Source organism: Sorex fumeus, unplaced genomic scaffold (genome assembly GCF_029834395.1).
Source record: "Sorex fumeus unplaced genomic scaffold, SorFum_2.1 ptg000098l, whole genome shotgun sequence".
NCBI classification, from domain to species: Eukaryota; Metazoa; Chordata; class Mammalia; order Eulipotyphla; family Soricidae; genus Sorex; species Sorex fumeus.
The window spans coordinates 21,368,861-21,389,768 of NW_026606155.1; the positions used below are offsets into that span (position 1 = coordinate 21,368,861).

At 51.8% G+C, this 20,908-nt stretch overlaps 1 protein-coding gene across 1 annotated transcript; it reads left to right on the top strand.

Moving 5' to 3' along the window:
- Positions 1-13,205: 13,205 nt before the first annotated feature.
- PROX2 (prospero homeobox 2) lies at positions 13,206-20,308 on the top strand. Its single transcript, XM_056133338.1, has 4 exons — positions 13,206-14,405; positions 17,346-17,453; positions 18,196-18,390; positions 20,044-20,308. Exons 1-4 carry the CDS (start codon positions 13,206-13,208, stop codon positions 20,227-20,229), a joined length of 1,689 nt encoding a protein of 562 aa, XP_055989313.1. The 3' UTR covers positions 20,230-20,308.
- The last annotated feature ends 600 nt before the right edge of the window (positions 20,309-20,908 follow it).

Genomic DNA, 20,908 nt, shown 5'->3' on the forward strand with positions numbered 1-20,908 from the left:
CCCGCGCCTGCGTGCGGCCCCCGCAGCCCCGACCTGGCTCGGGACCCGCCGCCGTGCGCCCCCCGGGACCCCGGGGCGCCGCGCCCCGGCTCTGCACGCCCCAGAAGAGCGCGCGCGGGCTGCGGACTTCGACCTTGGCAGTCAAGCCTGCCTGAGCGTACACATGAGTGGCCTTGGGCACGTGCCGTTGCCCTCTTTGGCCTCGGGAGCCACTAACGAAAAAAAAAAATTTTTTTTAAGCCCCAGGCATTTATTTCTGTCTCCAGAACCCGGAACACTTCGCGGTCTTTTTTTTTTCACCCCCGGCCACACCCCGTGATGCTCAGGGCTTACTCCTGGCTCTGCGCTCAAGGGATCACGCCTGCAAGGCAGGCTTGGGGGACCGATATATCCTGTCCCTGGGATCTATTGGCACGTGCAAGGCAAGTGTCTTAAGCCCTGCGCTATCTCTCCAGCGCAGCCCACTGTCATTTTACGGAGCAGATCTTCACAAACAGCCGCGCTTCCCTAATCATTACTCACTCTCTCCTAACAAGCTGATTGTTCTCTACATGTGCTGTGCAAATACGTGGAGAGTTGTCACGTTACCCCAGGATGTAAGTGTACCGGGTTAGGTGGGTCGCTGAACGTCTCCCCTGAACTTAGAGCTGAGCATGAGTTAGGTGTGGGTTGGAAATGGACATGCCACAAGTGAGCAGATTTTGTGCCAGCTTTTTAAAGCGTGGAACAGGACAGATAACACAGTGGGGAGGGTACTTACTTACCTTGCAGTGCATCCGGAGCACCACCGGGGGATTAAGCCCTGAGCACAATGGGGTATGGCCCAAAAACCTAAATGAATGTGTAAGAAAAATAGCTTCTCGGTCTGCAGCTGGGTTTCTTCTGGGAGAATGCACTGAGGATGGACCAGGCATATACTCAAGCCTTGCATTTGGAAGGCTTTGGGGTGGGAGGGGAAATGGAGGGGGGATGCAGGGAATGAGTGGGCTTCTTGGAGCTTGCTTGCTTTTGTTGGTTTTCTCTTTTAAGAGGGTGGGAGGAATGTTGCATATGGAAACAGGGGGACCAAAGATAGCTCACAGCCCTGCCCCAGCCCAACCACCATCTTCCTCTGGAAAGCATCACCAGGTATGGCCCCAAATAAACAATAAAGCAACAAAACACCACGTTTGATCACAATGTTTACATTTAAAAATACTGTACTGGGCTGGAGCAATAGCACAGCAGAGAGGGCATTTGCCTTGCACGCGGCCAACCTGGCTTCAATTCCCAGCATCCCATATAGTCCCCTGAGCACTGCCACGTGTAATGACTGAGTGCAGAACAAGGAGTAACCCCTGTGCATCGCCAGGTGTGACCCAAAATGCAAAATGCAAAAAAAAAAAAAACTGTTTCAGGAGCCAGAGAGATCTTACAGCAGGTGGGGCCTTTACATTGCACTCAGCTGACCCAGGTTCAATTAGAGGCACATGGTATTAGTCCCCTGAGCCCACCAGGAATGATCCCTAAGCACAGCTGAGTGTGACTCCAAAATCAAAATAAAGCAAAACAAAAACAGATATCATAATTTAGAAGATAGAAAAAAAGCTTGACCATTTGTTTTAAGTTAAAAGGTTTCAGAACTGTCCACATTTTCATATTCCCTTAGATATATTTCTCCAACACTGAATAAAATTAAACCTCGTACTAACTTGATTAATATAGCCAAAAAAGGATTAGTTTTATGAAGAAACAGTGGGACAGCTGCCAGGCACAGCACCCACAGCCCCTGTCAGGCAAAGTCAGAGCCTGGGCCGTGGGTTTCCTTAGCTGAGTCATTTTGGCTGACCCACCGGGCCTTTAAGCCACCGGGCCTTTAAACTCACAGCCAGCATTTCTTCCACAGGCCTTCTGGAGGGATGGGCTGGCCCTAACCAGACACCAAGGAAACACCCTGGCCTGGGGCTGCCCATGATCGAAATTCAACATTCAGCATCTGGGTTCCTTTATTTTCTCATTTTTGGACCACACCCAGTGGATGCTCAGGGGTTACTCCTGGCTGCACTCAGGGATCACGTGTGTGTGTCTCCCTGTCTGTGTGTGTGCGCGTGTGTTGTGTGTCTCTGTGTCTGTGTGTGTGTGCATGCGCACAAAACAAGAAAGGTTTTATTGAAACTTAATTAGAAAGCTGTGAGAGGAGAGAAAGGGAGAAGAGCTTGTTCAGGAGAGAGCACAGGCTTCTCCAGAGTGGAAACAGGCAAGCAGAAAAACACTGAGACAAGCATGCAAGATACCTGTCCAAGGGAGAAGGTGGGCTTGACGAGAAAGCCCGTCTGAGTTACTCCCTAACCACCCTGGGCTCCCCTCATTTTCCTAACCTCTCACTCCAGGTGCAAAGATCCTCATGATATGCAAATCTAATGGAATCACACCCCTGCTTAAAGTCTTTCCAGCCTCCTCCCAGTCTTCAGATAAATTCTAACCTCTGAAACTTGCCCTGGCATTGATAACCTGGTTGTGACCCCCTCACCCCTCCTCCCCTTCCCGTACCCCCATTCCTCAGGTGTGCTCCAGTCACCCTCTCTCCAGTCCCTCCCCAAAGTGCTCGCTCTTTTTTCTCCTTGACAACTTGAGGTTTTTTTTTGTTTGGTTGGATTTCTTTTTTTTTCTTTTTCTTTTTGGGTCGCAGCTTGCAATCCTGCAATACTCAGAAGTCACACCTGGTTCTCATTCAGAGATCACTCCTGGAAGGCTTGGAGATGGGATGCCTCAGATTGAACCTGGAATCACCCTACCCATGGTACTATTACTCTGGCCCTCTCTGACAACTTTGTGTAGCTATCTATCCCTAACTCCTGTTTGCCTAAGGACTGATAATCATCCTCTAAATCTCTTTTCAGTCCCTCGCTAACCCCAGAGCTGTCTCCCTACGCATTGGCTGGGCTTGTGTGTACATGTTTATCGTATTCTGGGAAGATCTGCAGCCACACTTGATGTTCCATTGTCTCAATCCCCTACACAAAATGCAGTGTCTGCTACTCTGCGGTATTCAGTAAGCAGAGGATAAAGGTTAGCGTGGATTTGCTTTAGGTTCTTATATGAGCCTCTGTTGAGTCCAAAGTACGTTCACAATGAACTTGCCCTTCTGTGTTTGTGGCTCCCAGGCCACGGAAATTATGTATTAAAACCTACTGGGTAGTTATGAAGAGACGTGTATCAACGTAGGTCTCTGGTAGGCTTCAAAAGAGAAAGCAAAATTTTAAACATTTTTACTCTAGAGATCCAGCACAGGAGGTGAGGCATTTTCCTTGCATGTAGCCAACCCTGGTTCAAACCCTGGTACCTGAGTGCCACTAGGAATGACTCCCCAGAGTCAGGAATAAGCCCTTAGCCTAGCTGGATATGACCCCAACCCCCTCCTAATTAACTTAATTAAAAATAGGAAGCATGTCCTATATATATTCCTTTTGTGATAGCACAAAAGAGAGATGGGATGCCTCAGATTGAACCCGAGGCAATCTGAGCGTGTTTGTTTTAAGTTAACCATTTGTTTTAAGTTAAAAGGTTTCAGAACTGTCCACATTTTCATATTCCCTTAGATATATTTCTCCAACACTGAATAAAATTAGACCTCGTACTAACTTGATTAATATAGCCAAAAAAGGATTAATTTTATGAAGGAACAGTGGGACAGCTGTTAGCCTAGCTGGATATGACCCCTGAGTGGGTAGGGCGTTTGCCTTGCAAGCGGCCAACATGGCTGACGCGAGTTTGATTCCTCCTCCCCTCTTGGAGAGCCCGGCAAGCTACTGAGAGTATCTTGCCTGCACGGCAAAGGCTGGCAAGCTCCCTGGAACGTATTCAATATGCCAAACACAGTAACAACAAGTCTCAAAATGGAGATGTTACTGGGCCCACTCGAGCAAATCGATGAACAACGGGAGGGCAGTGTTTGTTTTGTTTGTGCTACTCCTGATACCTCAATTCTGTCTGTCTCTAGATAGCTCCCTATTCAGCTGTAATAGCACACTCATGAACTCACAGTGAAAAATCTGGATATTGTCTGACCTAGTTTTAAAGACAACATACATGGAATCACAGTTGCCATTTCATTCCAGGACTTGTCTCAGTCACTCAACATGGTATTCTGGGTTGTCCCATGCTGAACTGTCATTCATTGGTTTTCCTGATTAATACTGTAACATTGATGACACTTCCCAAATGAAAGGAGAAGGCGGCAAGAAGGGAAAGGATGTGGGAGGCATGGACGGGTTTGGTGAGTTCCCCTAGTTCTTCCAGAGGCCAGGGACTGGGGCTGGAGTAATAGCACAGCGAGTAAGGCTCTCGCCTTGCACGCAGCCAATCGGGGTTCAGTCCCCAGCATCCTGTAAGTCTCCCAAGCCTGCCAGAAGTAAATTTTGAGCAATCCAGGAATATGGTCCCCCAAACAAGCAAAAAACCCAGAGGTCAGGACAGCCTTTCCCACAGTGCTCAGACCTTTGCGGCCTCCCTCCTTGGGGAGTAGGGGGCTGGGAAAAGACCCCTCCTTGGAGAGGTCTCCCTGCAGGATTTGGAAGCAAAGGTCAGAAGCAAGCTCCCGCTGGGGATCAAGGCCAAGGGAGAGGCAGGGTAGGGGGCTCAGGCCTCACCTTTCAGGGGCTCTGGGGATCCTCAGGCAAGGACAGAAGAGATGGCATTTCAGAAAGGTCCTCTCTGGCTGGCTTTTCTGGGCATCTGGTGGGGAGGGGGCCTGCAGCCAACCAGCTGCGGCCTCTATCTGCATATTCATCAGCTCCACACAGTTGGCTGTCCCCAGTGCTGGTGACTGCAGCAGGGCTGGCCTGTCCTCTGCTGCCTCACACCCACCAAGAAGGAGGAGACAGCCAGGGCGAGAGGCTTCCCCCAGCCAGCCACCAGACCTCTTGAGGGGGAAGCAGGGAAACCAGAATCACTTCCTGGCCTGGTGAGGGCTGGGCAGTTCCATCTCCCACCTGGCCCCTAGCGGGACCGAGCCCCTGAGAGCAGCTTCTCCGTGAGTATCTCCATCCCCTTTTCTGTGAGTACCCCCATCCCCTACTCCATCCCCTTCTCCATGAGTACCTCCATTCCCTTCTTTGCCCTGATGAGAACACCTGGTTATTGCTGAGGGAATGTTTTTTAGGAACCTTTTCGAGGCTGTGGGAAGTGCTGAGACCAGCACGACCCCCTCTGTGCCTACCCCATCCCCTCAACCATTCTCATGGTGTGGCTGACTTTTCTGCCTCTGTTCCTGTTGGCTGAAAGACTTTTAAGGACATCATGGGCTAAGACCTGAAAACATTTCTCTTCGAATATGTCACTCTTTCAGACCCTGTTCTGCATCACTAGAGATCTTTGATTTGGGGAGGGTGGTTGGGTTCACCCTGGCTCTGTGCTCAGGAGTCGCTCCTGAGGGTGCACGGGGGGGCCTGGGAGGCCAGGACTCTCCTAGGCAAAGTCCTCCCTGCAGCCCTCCGGAGCCAACTCCTGGCCCTGGATCCCTTTGAGGCTCTACTTTTGTTGTTGAATTCTAACTTGTCTTGCATAAAGGGGTGATTCTCATTCACTCATTCCCTTTTATTTGTATTATTTAGTTTTGGTGGGGGGGGGGGGGCATACCTGGCAGTGACAAGGGCTGGCTCCTAGCCCTGTGCTCAGGAATCATTCCTGAAAGGGCTCAGGAGACCTCCTGGGATGCCGTGGATTGAACATCGGCTGGCAGAGCGCGAGCCGCACTGGCTGCTTTAAGGTCTCAGGCCACCTTTCCCCGCCATCCCCTGTTAGAAAAGGCAGAAAGTCTGACTGGGGGAATAACTGGTCAGTGGTAGAGCAAAGGCCTCTGAACTTCCAGTCTAGCCCCTGTCTCTGCCACAGGCAGGAGCCCTTGGTGTGGCCAAGGGCCTCGGTCAAGACCGTACTGAGATGCCCCCGCCACTGCTTGGCCTTGGGCTTGTCACTTCGTCTCTCTGCGCCAGGCTCACAGACCCAAGATTCTCTAACTTGGATATGTGAGATTTTCAGCAAAAGCTATGTGAAGAGTTTTATCCACAGAGCAAAACAGTTTTGGAATTTTTTTGTTTTTGTTCTTGGGTCACAAAGAGTGAATCTGAGTGCGGAGCCAGGAGTAAACCCTTAGCACTGCTGGGTGTGACCCCAAAACAAAACAAAATCACACCACCAACAACAAAGAGAGAACAGTTGGTTGAGTTTTATGGGGAGTTTTTGACTTGAGGGCCACACCCAGTGATGCTCAGAGTCTACATCCAGCTCACACTTGGGGGGTCATTTCCACGGTGCTTAGGGGACTGTGCAGGGCTGGGACTCAAACCCAAGCCTCTTAAAAGCAGAATGTGTGCTCTAGCCCGTTTAAAACTTTCCTTGGGGGGGGGGGGGATGGGGGGCATACCTAGCAATGCTCAGGGCTTAATTTTATAGCTCTGTACTCAGGGATTACTCTTGGCGGTGCTCAGGGAACCATATGTGGTGCCAGAGACCAATCCCAGGATCAGCTGCACGCAAGGCAAGCACCTTATTCACTGTACTATTCTTTGGTCCGACTTTTTTTCCTACAAAATAAAAATGATGGTAGATCAAAATAAAAAGGATGGTAGACCTATGCTATACTTATTTTTGTGCCCTTCAACTGCAAATCAGATGCCAGCAACCCATAAATCACTCTCTTTTTTTTTTTTTTGGCTGTTTTGGATCACACCCAGCAATGCTCAGGGGTCATTCCTGGCTTTGCACTCAGGTATTAGTCCTGGCAGTGCTCAGGGGACCATATGGGATACTGGGAATCGAACCCGGGTCGGCCGCATGCAAGGCAGACACCCTACCCACAGTACTATCACTCCAGCCTCCAAATCACTCATTTATTGTTATTATTATTATTTAAATATCTACAATTAAAATCTCAAAGTCTAGAACTAGCCACTGTGTCAGTGATCCCTCAGCCCCATCCAAAGCTTATGCACCTGCCTTCAGAGGGAGAAGGGAAGGAAATTTAAGAAGGGCCTGTGATCGGTTCTGGGGTGCAGCCACTTGGCATGGGATTCTCACCATAACCCTAGTAAATTCCAAATGGGGTTAGCGATTCCATTTAATTTTGTTTTTATTTGGTGGCCACGCCTGGCAGCACTCAGGGCTTACTCCTGGCTCTGCACTCAGGGATCATGGCTGGCAGGCTCAAGGACCAAACGGGGTGGCAGGGGTCGAACCTGGGTCTACCACGTGCAAGTTAAGAGCCCCACTGGCTGTACTCTCTCTCTAGACTCAGCAGCTCCGTTTGCTAGGAAAAGGGATGGGGAGTGAGGGGCTGTGAGTGAAAGTGAACGTCAGCAGGTCACATCAGAGCAGGTGAGCTGGATCCAGGCCCAGATCCTGGTGGATCCTCTCAGGGACAGCAGTGATGCCCATCAGCAGGGTTTCCGTGTCAGGTGGATCTCTGCCTGCCTGTCTGTCATTGCCCAGAGCTGAGTGGCTGGGCCATCAGTTCCAATCTCCTCTCCCCGTTTCTAGCATGGGCCAGTGCAGCGGGAGACCTGCTCGGGCGGGCTGCCCACAGCCACAGGGAGAGGAAGATGCAGAAGCCGCAGAGCCCCATCTCTGGCTCGCGCTGTGCATGCACACGACTTAGACAAGAATCAAAATGCGGCGGGACCTGGAACATGACACTAACCTGAACAAATCTTCCGTTGGCTGCTCATGTTGGCTGAGCTCGGGTGGGAGGCTCTACAGGAACCTGTGAGTCAGAACAGAAAGGTATTTATGGGGCCAGAGTGATAGTCCAGAGCAGGTAAGGCACTTGCCTTGCATGGAGGCGAACTGGGTTCGGTCCCTGATCCCTAGGAATGCATAAGGTTCTCCAAGGTCCTGCCAGGAGTGCAACTAAGTGTGGCCGCCAAACAAACAAAAAAAAAGGTGTTTGCATAGAAATGTGGGATTATGAGGCTGGAGAGAGAGTACAGTGGATAAAGTATTTGCCTTGCACACAGCTGACCTGGGTTTGATACCAGGTATCCCCTATAATCCCACACCAGGACAGATCCCTGAGCAAAGAGCCAGGAATAACCCCCCGAGTCTTGCTGGGTGTCACCCAAAAGGCAAAAAAAAAAAAAAAAGAAGAAGAAGAAATGCGGAATTATACGATTGCCAGTTTGAAACCCAGAGGGAACCCTTGGATTCTGTGACATCAGCAGAGGATGGTCTATCTGGGGACAAAGCACTACACTGTAGCACTGTCCTCCCATCCCATTACTCATCGATTTGCTTGAGCGGGCCCAGTAAGTTTCCATTGTGAGACTTGTTGTTACTGTGTAACTGGTGAATATGGTCTCTTGGGCTTTGCCTGGGGCATTTAAATAAATTTTTACTGACCTATTTCTTGAAAAAAAATTTTTTTTTGTTTGGTTGTGGGTTTTCTTTGTCTTTGGGTCCTAGACACTCACTCATTGGTGTTCTGGGCTTACTCCTAGTTCTCCACTCAGGGATCATTCCTGGTGGTGCTCAGGGACCCTATAGGATGTCAGGGATTGAACCTGGGTCAACCTTGTGCAAGGCAAGCATCCTCCCTGCTGTCCTGTCACACCAGCACCCTGTTTTTTTTTTTTTTTTTTTTTTTAGAATACTTGGCGATGCGCAGGGGCTACTCTGCTCTGTGCTTGGAAGTTGTTCCTGGTGGAGCTTGGGGGAGAAAGCGTGGTGCATTTTCTCCATGTTCTCCCCGTAACTCACCTTGCTTTGTTGACTGAGCATCAGTGTCTGACTGGTCAGTGGCAGAAGAACTTCTGTCTCTGCTGTCCCCTGGAAAGTGGTCATATCACCACTTGGGCGCTGCTGGTCTCACCTCTACTGACCCTGAGGGCCTTTGTCTCCTGGGATAGGGAGAGCCTCAGATAGATCCTGGCAAATCGGGGAGAAGGGCTCCCATGTTGGGGTGATCTTCGAAGTTGCTGATGAGACACAACTTTCCAGCTCATGCTTGTGACTTGGACCACTTTGGTTGCAAAGAGCAATGAAAGAATTGTATCTAGCTTTCACTGGAAATTCAAGGGCTATCTCATTAGATACTTTGTAGCCATGAAATCCTACCTAACTGAACTAATCTCAGAAGCCCTGTTTTCTGTGTTTATTCCTTTGTTTTGGGGCCACACCCAGCACTGCTTAGGAGCTTCTCCCAGCTCTGTGCTTGGGGGTCACTCTTGGTGGTGCTGACAGATTGTATGGTGCTGGGGATTGAATCCAGGTCTCCTGCATGCACAGTTGTAGCCTCGTCCTCATCTTTGAACTGTTAGCTTTCTTGGTGAAGCTTCTGATTTCTGAAGCCTGAGGGTATGTATCAACCTGAGAGAACTTAAACTTTACTTACTGGTTTTTAAGAGGCTTCACCTTTTAGAGCAGTTTTAGCTTCACAAGGAAACTGAACAGCAGAGAAATCTCCCACATCCTTGTCCCCCCTGGGCATAGCCTCCCCACATAAGTGCCTATTTTTAGTTATCAAAGGCATTTTTGAGTGACCAAAGTTAAAAACATACCCCTTAAAAATGAAGAAAAGTGAAAAGAATAAATAGGGGCTGAAGAGATGCACAGCAGGTAGGGTTCTTGCCTTGCACGCAACTGATCAAGATTTGATCCCCAGCATCCTATATGTTCCCCAGAGCCCTGCCAGGAGTGATCCCAGAGCACAGAGGCAGGAGTAAACCCCGAGCATCACCGTGTATGACCCACAAACAAAAGACGAAATAGAGAAAAAAATTATCCCGGTTCTCTCACCCACAAACAACTCTTGCTAACATTTTACTTGCTATCATTTTCCTTTCTTCATATATCATTTTCTCTTGACCACTTATTAAAAAAATAGTTTTCCATGAATTCCTCTTAAACATGATTTTTACATAAATAGCTGTATAATATAACATCCCACAGATGATACCTATTTCATGATTTTTTTTTAACCAATGTCTACTCTTTTTTTTTTTGCTTTTTGGGTCACACCCAGAAATGCACAGGGGTCACTCCTGGCTCTGTGCTCAGGAATCACCCCTGGCGGTGCTCAGGGGACCACATGGGATGCTGGGAATCGAACCTGGGTCGGCCGCGTGCAAGGCAAACGTCCTACCTGCTGTGCTATCGCTCCAGCCCACCAATGTCTATTCTTTTTTGTTTGTTTCACTTTTGGGCCATACCCAGCAATGCTTAGGGATTACTCCTGGCATCGCAATCAGGACTCACTCCTGGTGGGTTTGGAGGACCATATGGAATACTGAGAATTGAACCCCGGTTGGCTGTGTGCAAGGCAAGTGTCATACTTGCCATATTGTCTCTCTGCGCCCCCACCATGTCTACTCTTATAAATAGAACTCTTTGGGTGGTGATTTTGGGCCGCTCCCAACAGTGCTCAGGAACTATCCCTGGCTCTGTGCTCAAGAGTAACCCCTGACCATGCTCAGAGATCATACGTGGTTAGTTGGCCTGACTCCAAGGTCCTGCTCTCACTCTCCACAGTCTCTGCTGCTCCAGTTGTGATAACACAGGAATGAATATAATTACCTTTCAAAAGGAAATCAGCTGGGTCAGAGAGCTCAATGGGCTATAGTGCAGTGCATGCTTTACCTGCAAGAGGCCTACGTTCAGTGTCTGATGACACACAGTTCCCTGAGTACTGCTAGGAGCAATCCACAAGCACAGAGCAGAGCAGAGCAGAGCAGAGCCCCGTGAATACCACCAGGATTCACCCCCAAACAAAACCATCAACCAAGAAAGGGAATTTATTAACCACATTATGCTATATTCCTATAGCGGAATCTGATTCCACAGTGTAAGTGTAGATTAGTATGCACTGACAGGAGAAAAAAAGAAAAGCTATGAAACAACATACCTTAAGTTCCATTTCAAAAAAATTGTAGAATCAGGCTAAGGACACAGTCCAAAAGGCAGCATATATACCGGGCACATGTGAGGCCCTGATTTTGATCCTTGGCAGGCACTAAGAGACATGGGCCTGATTTCCCCGAGTATCACTGGGTATGGACTCTTTAAAATTATATTTTGAGGGGCTGGAACAATAGTACAGTGGGGAGGACATTGGCCTTGCATGAGGCTGAGCTGGTTTGATCCCAGTATCCCATTTGATCCCCCGAGTACTGCCAAGAGTGATTCTTGAGTGCAGAGCCAGGAGTCACCCTTGAGCATTGCCGGGTGTGACCCCAAAAAAACCAGACCTCCCAAAAATTATATTTTGAGGGCTGGAAAGAGAGCCTGCCCATGGCTGGTCCTGGTACTATGCCTCGCACCACACACAGGCCCCCAAATACCACCAGGAATGATCCTGCCCTGAGCACTGCAAGGTGTGCCCCAACCCTTCAGTGTGCTTCCCCCACAAAGTTAAGTTTTTCTTGGTCTTCCTACCATACCAGACAATGCTCAGGGTTAATTCCCAGCACACTTGGGGCTGTATGCAGTGCTGGGCTTTCTGCGTGTGAAACACAAGCTCCAACCCTTTGAGACATCACCCTGGCCTCAAATTTAAACAATTTATGTAACTATGGAAATTTATCTGCACAGAAAACAAAAAGGCTTGGAAAAAATGACGAATGCCAATATGTTAACTGATTTTTTTTTTCCTCTCTGGGTGGCAACATTCTCGGGGAGTCTTTCTTTGCCTTTGAATAACTCCCTAAATTGGGGGTGGGGGAGGAATGATCCTATCTTGCTTTAATCATTCAAGGAAAGCAGCAGAGTTAATGTGTTTTGGGAGGGGGGCCGTAAATGCTATTTTCCACATTGTGAGCATTGCCACATCTAGGATGAATGTGGAAGCCCGTGAGTTCATTTCTAAACCCAGCCCTGCAGCTTCCAGCCACACCCAGAGGGCAGGGCAGCCCGGGCTTCCTGTGGTTCCGTGGCTCCTGTGAAGAGGCCCGTTTCCTCCAGAGCTTAGGAGTGGGCAGTGTCGCTTTGGCCCCCATGACTAGGTCTGAGCTCTAGGGTCTAGAGCTCAATCTGACATTCCGTGGATTGCTGCTCTGTTAAGACACTGAGTCTGTCTCTTAGCCGCTTAGTTGCTCTCTCCAGAGCACAGACAGGAAGCTTCAGTGACCTAAAGGGAGATCCAGCAAAGTCAGAGGTTCCAGAAGCATCTTCCTATCTCCTTCCCCTCCCCCTCTCCCACTTCTTCCTTTCTCTCTTCCCCCATTCCTATCCATCCACTTTTCAATCTATGCTGTCTCTTTCTTGAATTATTTTTTTTGGGGGGGGGGAGGAGTGCCCCCAAGCAGTGCCTGGGGAGCCTGGAGCACTTCCTGGTAACCTTACCAGGGGGTTCAATGCTCTCTGGTCTGAAGATTCAGAGTTGCTTGGTCTTGGGGTGCTGGGAGCCCACTTTCCTGATTTTGTTTCATATAGGAGCTAGATCAGTATTTCCCAAAGTGGGTGGGTGATGCAGTCCCTCCAAGGCACTGGAATGGTTAGGAGGGAGGAGAGGGTAGAAAGCTCAGGGGCACCTGGAGGGGCCACTTCCACTTACTCTAACCATCCCCTCACATCATCTGGGATGGCCCTGAGGTCCCCCGGTGCCACTGGGCCTGAGGACTGAACCATCTAGTGACCTCTGCCTGGGCCCCCTGAACACTGCTTGGGAGGTTCCCCTCTCCCCCAGTACAGACTCCAGCCCGGGGATGTGGATCGGTGATAGAAAACACACAAGGCCCTGGGCGAGACCCTAGGACTGCATGCCTCCCCTTCTCCAAGTTCCAAGCACCTCTAGGGCTGAGCACTGCAGGGGAGTACCAAGCACTGCCAGGAGCACCCCCTCCCCACTCCAAAAGGAATCCTAGGTCTGCTCAACCCAATACTGCTCTTTTTTTCTGATTTTTTTCTTTCTTCCTTTAAAAAAAAATTCATTTTTGTTTTTTATATCACATTTGACTGTGCTATGGTTATTTCTGGCTCTGTGGCCAGGCCTGACCCCTAGTGGTGCTCGGAGGAATCACATGTGGTACCTGGGATAGAAGCAGGATGGGTGTAAGACCTACCAGCCCTATCCCAAACTTGCATTTGGAAAGCAACGCCCAAGTCATCCAACCTATGATTTTCTGATTTTGAGGTCTGTCCAGGAGACTCGCAAAACCTCCCTCCGTAGACACTGCTTTCACCTAAGGGCAGAGGAGAAATCCCAGCTGAGACCATCCTCAGCACGGTGGAGCCCAGGCATGGAGCCCGACTCCGGCTGGCACTCTCCGCCCTTGACTGAACCCTGCGTGGAAGCTGGAGGAAGCCCACAGGGCGGAGACCCCCGGATTCACTGGAGCCAAGGCCCCAGCTCTAGCCTCGCTGAACTGGACCGGGTCGGGGATGAGCACATCAAGGCAAAGAGGGCCAGAGTGGAGACCATCGTCCGTGGGATGGGCTTCCCTGCCAGCCCTTTGGTGGGGTCAGGCAGCAACCAGGCCGGTGCTGGCCCGTCCTGCGTGGAGAAGGTCCGGGAGCGGAAGAGGAAGCAGAGTGTCCCCATGCAGCAAGGCCATCTGCAGCCAGGCCCTGCGGGAGACCGGGGCAGCAGGAAGAGGGGCCCTCGGGTGAGGGAAGAACTGCAGCTGCTGAAGCAGCAGCTGAGATTAGTGCAGGAGCACCTTCTGCCGGTGGCCCAGCCCGTCAGGCAGACGAATGGCTACGGGCCACGGCCCTGGGCTCAGGGCAACCGTTGCTGGCAGGGTTCAAGCGAGAACCTCTCTAGGGCTGAAGACCGTGGAGACCGTGAGCTGGGTCCCCAGGCTGAGGAAGCCAGGCTCCCGCCCCCCGGGACACAGGCCCTGCTGGCGATCCTGAGCAAAGAGCTGAGCCGCGCCATGTCCCAGGCCGTGGACTCTGTGTTACAGAAGGTGCTGCTGGACCCGGCGGGCCACCTGGCTCGGCTGAGTGCGAGTTTCCAGGGCCCGGTGGCAGAGGGTGCAAGCCAGCCCTCCCCTCCGGAGCGGGGAGCCAGCAAAGACCCCCTTCCTTTGGCTGCCTGGCCCCGGAGGTCTCTGCCACTGACTGGGTCCCCCTTGGGAGACTTTTCCCTGGCCAAGCCTCTAGATGCTCGAAGAATGATCCCCAGCCTCTATCAGGGTCCCCCCGTGAGCCGAACCTTGGCTGTGCCTATTCACGTCCAGGAAAACCAGCTTATTCGCCAGTTACTCGGTAACCGACCCAAGGGCCCCTGGAGTGGTGGCATCCCCCAGGACTCAGCCCCCCAAAGTCATGCCTGCTCTGAGCCGGCCCTGAGGCCTTGGGGGGCACTCCGGCTGCGGCACCCCCTGTCTCTCACGACGCCCCCTGTGTTAGAAGGACTGCCCCTTCTCTCCTCGGTGAAAATGGAGGCGGGAGGTCTGGAGGCGGCAGCCGAGGCTCCCCCTTTTCCTCCGGTCCACATATCCTTTATGCGTGGCTGTGGTCCTCTGTGGCAGCCCAGAGAGATAGGAATTCTGGCAGATGAGGGTGCGGGGCTCCCCACACCAGCGTGGCCCCGGGAAGGGCCGTGTTCCTGTGGCCAGCTCCATGCCTTGCCCAAGAACTAGGTTCCTAAGAGAGTGGGGACCCCATCCGGGTACTGACAGAAGCTGGAGAAGCTTATTCATCTCTTTGGGACACACGAGGTTCTACCACTATGGTAGGAGGGCTCAGTTATTCAGGTCTGAAAGGGCTGCAGATATGAATGGGTAGGATGAACACCCCGTGGAAGGAAGATGCCCGGAACTTTGTTGTCCATTGCTCACAGACCCAAGTGGCAGGAGTGATCTGAGGCAGGGCCCCTCCCCCCTCTCGGCTCCTCCAAGTCCAGATCACTCATGGGGGACAGGGGTGAGGGGTCTGAGGGTCAGAAACCCCTGGGAAAGGAGGACAGGGCAGGGAGCATTTCTGAGAGCAGACCAGAGATCCTGGCAGGACAAGAGGCCTTGGGTTAAGGTATTGCTTCTAAGCAGCAGCTGAGGGGACAGCTGAGGGGAGGGGTGTGTGGTGGTTAGGTAAGGGGCTGGCACTTGGAGGGGGCGGGAGTCCCTTGGGGAAGACTGAGGAACCCAGGCTGGTCTGCAGGGGTTTGGATGTGCTCATCTTATTGTTCCAATCTTACAGTGGAGGCTCGAATGCAGTTAGGAGGCACTTTTCCCCCATTTAGGATAAATTTCCAGGGGTTGGGGGTGGGGGAGGCTGAGTAATTATTTTTTCTTTTTGGGTCACACCCGGCAATGCTTAGGGGCCACTCCTGGCTCTGCACTCAGGAATCACTCCTGGCGGTGCTCAGGGGACCATATGGGATGCTGGGAATTGAACCCGGGTCGCCGCAGGGCAAGGCAAACGCTCTACCCGCTGTGCTATTGCTCCAGCCCAGTGATTTTTTTTTCTTTCCAGAAAGGGGGCTGGTCAAGTAAGCTTGGTCTAAGAGAGGGAGGTTGCTCCAAAGCCCTGTTCCAGTGCGCATCTCTCCAATTCCTGAGAACATATTCGGGATCATGGTCTTTTTAGCTCATGTTATGTCCCTTGGATACTCCAGAGGTGGAGGTGTCTGTGGATTTCAGGGTCAGGCGTGAATGGAGGTGTTCCCTTTGCTGGCAGGACTGGGTGGCTCCTGCCCACAGCACGCCACAGGGACAGGTACCGCTTATTTGAAAACCGAAGAAACAGTGCCCCCTGCTGGCCGCGGGTGCGATGTTCACAACTCCCTCCAAAGCTTGCGCATCCTCCGGTGCTTTCCCGGCTGGCAGCACCAGCAAAGCCACGACTCAGAACTCCTCCCCAGTCACCACCACCTCTTCCGGCGGTAGTGAAGCTTCTCAGAGGTATAGCGATAGCAGCAAGGATGTACTTTCTTGCCATGTGACGATAAAAGGCTAGTGGGTGGGGGGCCCCTGAGGAAGGCCGACTTCCCAATAAAGTCAGACAGCGGCAGAAGAATGAAAACAACTCAGCCCCCAAAGGGTCTCTCCTCTACTTGCCTGGGGAGAGGCCAGCAGTTATCTCCCAGGAGCCCTGTGAAAGTCAGCGGGGCTATCCAGTGAGTCTTGGTTATCCTGTGGCCCTTGCAAGGCTCCTACGGAGAACACTTCCTTCCCAGCGCTCTGCTTTAAGGCTGAGGGGTGTTCCCAGAGCAAGGAACAAGCTGGAGAGGCACTTCTGGATCTGTGTGTGGATGAAGGTCATGCATCCCTGCTGCCAACAGGCATTTCTTGAGCACCTGCAGGGTCCTCAGCACTAGGGCAGGCACACGGCAAATGAAGATGAAAAGCAAATCCTTGTCCTCCAGAAAGTCAGTCTAGCTGGGGTGACAAACATACAGTCAAGGACTGGAGCAATAGCACAGCGGGTAAGGCGTTTGCCTTGCACTAGCCAACATGGCCAACACAGGTTCGATTCCTAGCATCCCATATGGTCCCCTGAGCACCGCCAGGGGCAATTCCTGAGTGCATGAGCCAGGAGTAACCCCTAAGCATCGCCGGGTGTGACCCAAAAAGCAAACAAAACAAAACAAAACATACAGTCGAGATTCTGGTAAAAGTCACAGCTACCATGGGGGGTGGGGTGGGGGAGGTTGAGCCAAGAAGCTTTGGCAGCAGGGGGCCAGGGAGGGCTCCCCAAGGAGAGAGGAGCAAGCAGGATCTGGGAGGGGGTGAGGGGGAGATCCGTCTGGTAGGGAAGACGCAGGTGTGGCCCAGTAGTGGAGCTGGTGGAGAGGGGACGGTGTGGTACCGGCCTCCATGCTGGTCAGCCTCACAGCGAAGGCTGGGGACCTCCTCTCGATTCATAGATGAGGAACCAGGCAGAAAACTGGAGTTCATCTCTGCCGGGGGGCGCTCAGAAGCTTCTCTTCCATCCCTACTCAGAGAGCACAAATTGGTCCTTGTTCTCCTAGATGCCACGGGGTCTCCACATACCAAATGTTTTAAGTTCTGCAACTTCACTGTACATTTGGCGATCTCCGCATCTAGGAGGAAAAACTCTTACCTGGTCAGATCGGCTACAGACAGAAATGGAGCAATTTCACCAGTGTGTGTGTGTGTGGGGGGGGGGGGGGGCGGGGGGAGGGTGAAGAAAAGCATAAGGTGGGGCCAGAGTGATAGCACAGCGGGTAGGGCATTTGCCTTGCACACGGCCAACTTGGGTCCTATCCTTGGCTCCCTACACGGTCCCCCGAACCCACCAGGACTGATCCCTGAATGCAGAGCCAGGAATTAGCCCTGAGCACTTCCAGGTATAGCCCCAAACAAACAAAAAACCCCTGAGATGTTCCCCAAAACATGACAAGGCCACTGTCCACTCGAACAAGTGGAGTTACCTGACAAACTTAGCATGTATTTCCCTTGACGCCGGGTCACATCCAGGAGGGCCTGAACCCTGGTCATCTGAAGAAAGCCAAACTCATGTTTTTCTTCACGCGCTATCCCAGTTCCAACCTCCTGAAGACTTACTTCCCTGACGTTCAGGTAACGATGTCTCAGAGTCAGCGGGGCGTGAGGCGGGCCCCACCGCGCATGCTCGCTCTTCCCCAGCACGTGGCCTCTGTGCAAACTCCCTCCTGGGCGGGGACTCTGCGGTGCCAGTGACCCTGCGGCCGCTGGAGTTTAGACCATCAGCTGGAGAGAAGCCCCTGCAACACGGCAGGGAGAGGGGTATCTGGGGGTGGGGGAAGGTACACGGAAAAGCTCGAACATGCCTCAAGTTTACAGTCATTTACTTTATCAGAATTTGTTTTGTTTTTGTTTGGGGGGACCCACACTCAGCGGTGCTAAGGACTTGCTCCTTGCTCAAGGATTACTCTTCTTGGGCCTCGAGGGACCTCGTGGGGTGCTGAGGAATCAAACTTAAGCTAGCCATGTGCAAGGCAAACGCCCTCCCCGCTGAACTATCCCTTGGCCCCCCTCTGTGGCTTCTTTAGTTTGTTTGTTTTTTTTTTTTTTGCTTTCTTTGGGTCACACCCAGTGATGCTCAGGGGTTACTCCTGGCTCTGCACTCAGGAATTACTCCTGGAGCGCTCGGGGGACCATATGGGATGCAAACACCCTACCCAAAGTACTATCGCTCTGGCCCACCGTGGCTTCTTTAAAGGAAGCCCTTTCGTATACTGGGGGAAGCTGTTCTTACTTATCCTGCTGCTGAACTGAACCCTGACGGTTCACAGCACCTCATGGCAAAACGTCTGACCCGATGGATCCTCTGTTTGTACAGTTCAACCGCTGCATTACCTCCCAGATGATCAAGTGGTTCAGCAACTTCCGTGAGTTTTATTACATCCAAATGGAGAAATCTGCCCGACAGGCAATCTCAGATGGCGTCACAAATGCCCAGACATTGGTGGTTCTCCGCGACTCGGATTTGTTCCGAACCCTGAATATGCACTATAACAAGGGGAATGACTTTGAGGTAAGCGCGCGCATTTAGGGGGATGGGGGGGGGGGGGACTGTGGTGCCCCTGGTCCAAGTGACTGGAGCTTTAGGTTCTGATCTCCTTCTGTGTGTAGCCTTATGCCTGCGACAGGCATGGTGGGTTGGGGCTGGCCTGCAGGCTATCACAAAGGCCACCATCTCAGCAGCTCCCCTTCAAGTGTGCGGGCAGTGCCCCGGAGGGCAAGCCCAGCCAGGCTCCTTCCTGAAACCCAAGCTGGGGTCTGCCAGGTGTGCAGCCACTGAGACTGATTAGTCAGTTACATGACTGTTGGCCCATTTGCCTCGGTGCCAGGAGGCCCACGACTCAATTCTGGGCTCCGCCATCACACCTTGTCTTGGCCAGGGTTTCCTTTACAATAGTATCTGTCCTTGATATCATTACATTCTTGATTTTCTTCTGAGGAGGACACACCTGGCAGTGCTCAAGGTGTACTCCTGGCTCTGTGCTCAGGGAACCACATACGGTGCTGTAGATGGAACCCGGGTCAGGTCCTACAAGGCCACATGCATCTTACCTGCTGCAAATAGCTCTCAGGCCTTCCCCTCACTGGGTTCTTACTTTTTATTCTCACGTGCACAGCTTCATTTGTGGGGCTTCCATGACAGATCCATCTCCGATGCTGGTTTTTTTTGTTTGTTTGTTTGCTTTGCTTTTTTTGGGTCACACCTGGTGATGCACAGAAGTTACTCCTGGCTCTGCACTCAGGAATTACTCCTGGTGGTGCTCAGGGGACCATATGGGATGCTGGGAATCAAACCCAGGTCAGCCCCGTGCAAGGCAAACGCCTTACCCGCTGTGCTATCGCTCCAGCCCCTCCAATGCTTTCTGGAGGTACCGAGTCAATGGTACTCGTGTTTTCCCGTCTGTGGGAGGCTCTTTGTGGAAGGCACCCAGGTTGCAGCTGTAGGGCAAGTCTGTGTGAGGGTCACTGGGGAGAACCCATGTTCCCTAGGGTGGGGTTTTGCCTCTTGTGCCAGGAGGTCGCCCACCACACTCTTCCTCTTGCCTGTCGCTTGACTGTTGACCCATACTCCCGAGAATGGGAAAAACTGCGGACATCCACCTGTGCCAGCAGAGGTCTGGAAGTACGCGGGTGGGCAGAGGGGCTTCACTTCCTCTCTGAGGCCAGGGGGCGGGCTGCCCTAGCACAGCTGCTCTCTGCGGTGCCCAGACCATACTGCAGCTGGAGGACCTGGTGTATGGTTCCCTCTAGCTGCCTCTGTGGGGCGCTGGGACATACACGTGAACCCTCCTCCCTGCCATTCCATTGAGTCCTTGGATCCAGCTCCCAAAGATGGCGAGATGCCACAGTCGCAAATCTCAGGGCACACCTTTCCATGTTAGACACCAAGGGGAAGAACAGAAAAACCTCACAGTGAGTGACACCGGCTCCTTCCATGCAGGGGATTTTTTTCCCCAGGCACTCAGCCAGGGCTGGCTCATCAGTGTCATCATCTGACAGTTGCCTTCTGATGGGGGTGGTGGGTTTGAGAGTGGCACCTCTGGTGGCCAGCTAGTACCGCTTCCTCTGGGGGTGTGTGGTGGCAGACACCACCTCCGGACGGGTCTGAGTGCTGGTCCCCCTGTCTCAGGGCTTCTCTCTCCCGGGGGTATTGTGGGGGATGCAGGTTCCGGAAAGCTTCTTGGAAATGGCCAGCTTGACGCTACAGGAGTTCTTCAAGGCAGTCTCCACGGGGAAAGATGCCGATCCTTCCTGGAAGAAACCCATTTACAAAATCATTTCGAAACTGGACAGTGACATCCCGGAGATTTTCAAGTCTTCTAACTATCCCCAGGAGCTGTTTCGAAATTAAGATCCCCCAAGTGAGACGGGACTGGCCAGGGTTTCCCTGGTTTGTCTTAAAGAGGAGTCAGAAAAACTGAAGTCTGCTTAAAAAAGCACCATGTGACACTCCCCAGGCACTCACACACAATGCTCACACACACCTCACGTACTAGCACCACTTTTGACCATTTATTCCTTTTTCTAGAATCATCAGAGGTTTGACCTATGTATGCATCAACCGTGTGTTTGGGTGTGTTGGCAGCAAGTGTAGAAGGAACTCAAAGGTTGAGAATCAGACTTAAATGTCCATGCCGCTGTTTCCAGAATCCTGACCTTGGAATCTGCAGCTCTCTGTATCTGGATATGAGGTGGTACATATTAAATGATGATGTGGGTCTGGAGAGCTAGTACAGGGGCTAAGGCGTTTGCCTCATATCAAATCCTCGGAACTGCATACCCCCCGAGCAGCACACAGAGCCCTGAGCAGCGCTGGGTGTGGCTCCTCCCAAAACAAAACAAACAGAAAGAACTTCAGCTGCCTGTGAAATTACTCATGACACAAATATTAGCTCCCACATCCCTCTTTGACTTTCAGGTAAGGTGATAGATAGTACTTGGGTTTTCCAGAAATTGCTATTTTCAATCATCCCCTATTTACCTAGTCCCACCAATCTGCTAGATATTTCCAAATGCATTTTTTGAAAATA

Coding starts and splice junctions, on each gene's coding strand:
- PROX2 (XM_056133338.1), top strand. CDS start 13,206: ATGGAGCCCGACTCCGGCTGGCACTCTCCGCCCTTGACTGAACCCTGC. Junction 14,406..17,345: donor CCCCTTTTCCTCCGGTCCAC/ATATCCTTTATG, acceptor ACGCCGGGTCAC/ATCCAGGAGGGCCTGAACCC. Junction 17,454..18,195: donor CTTACTTCCCTGACGTTCAG/GTAACGATGTCT, acceptor CTGTTTGTACAG/TTCAACCGCTGCATTACCTC.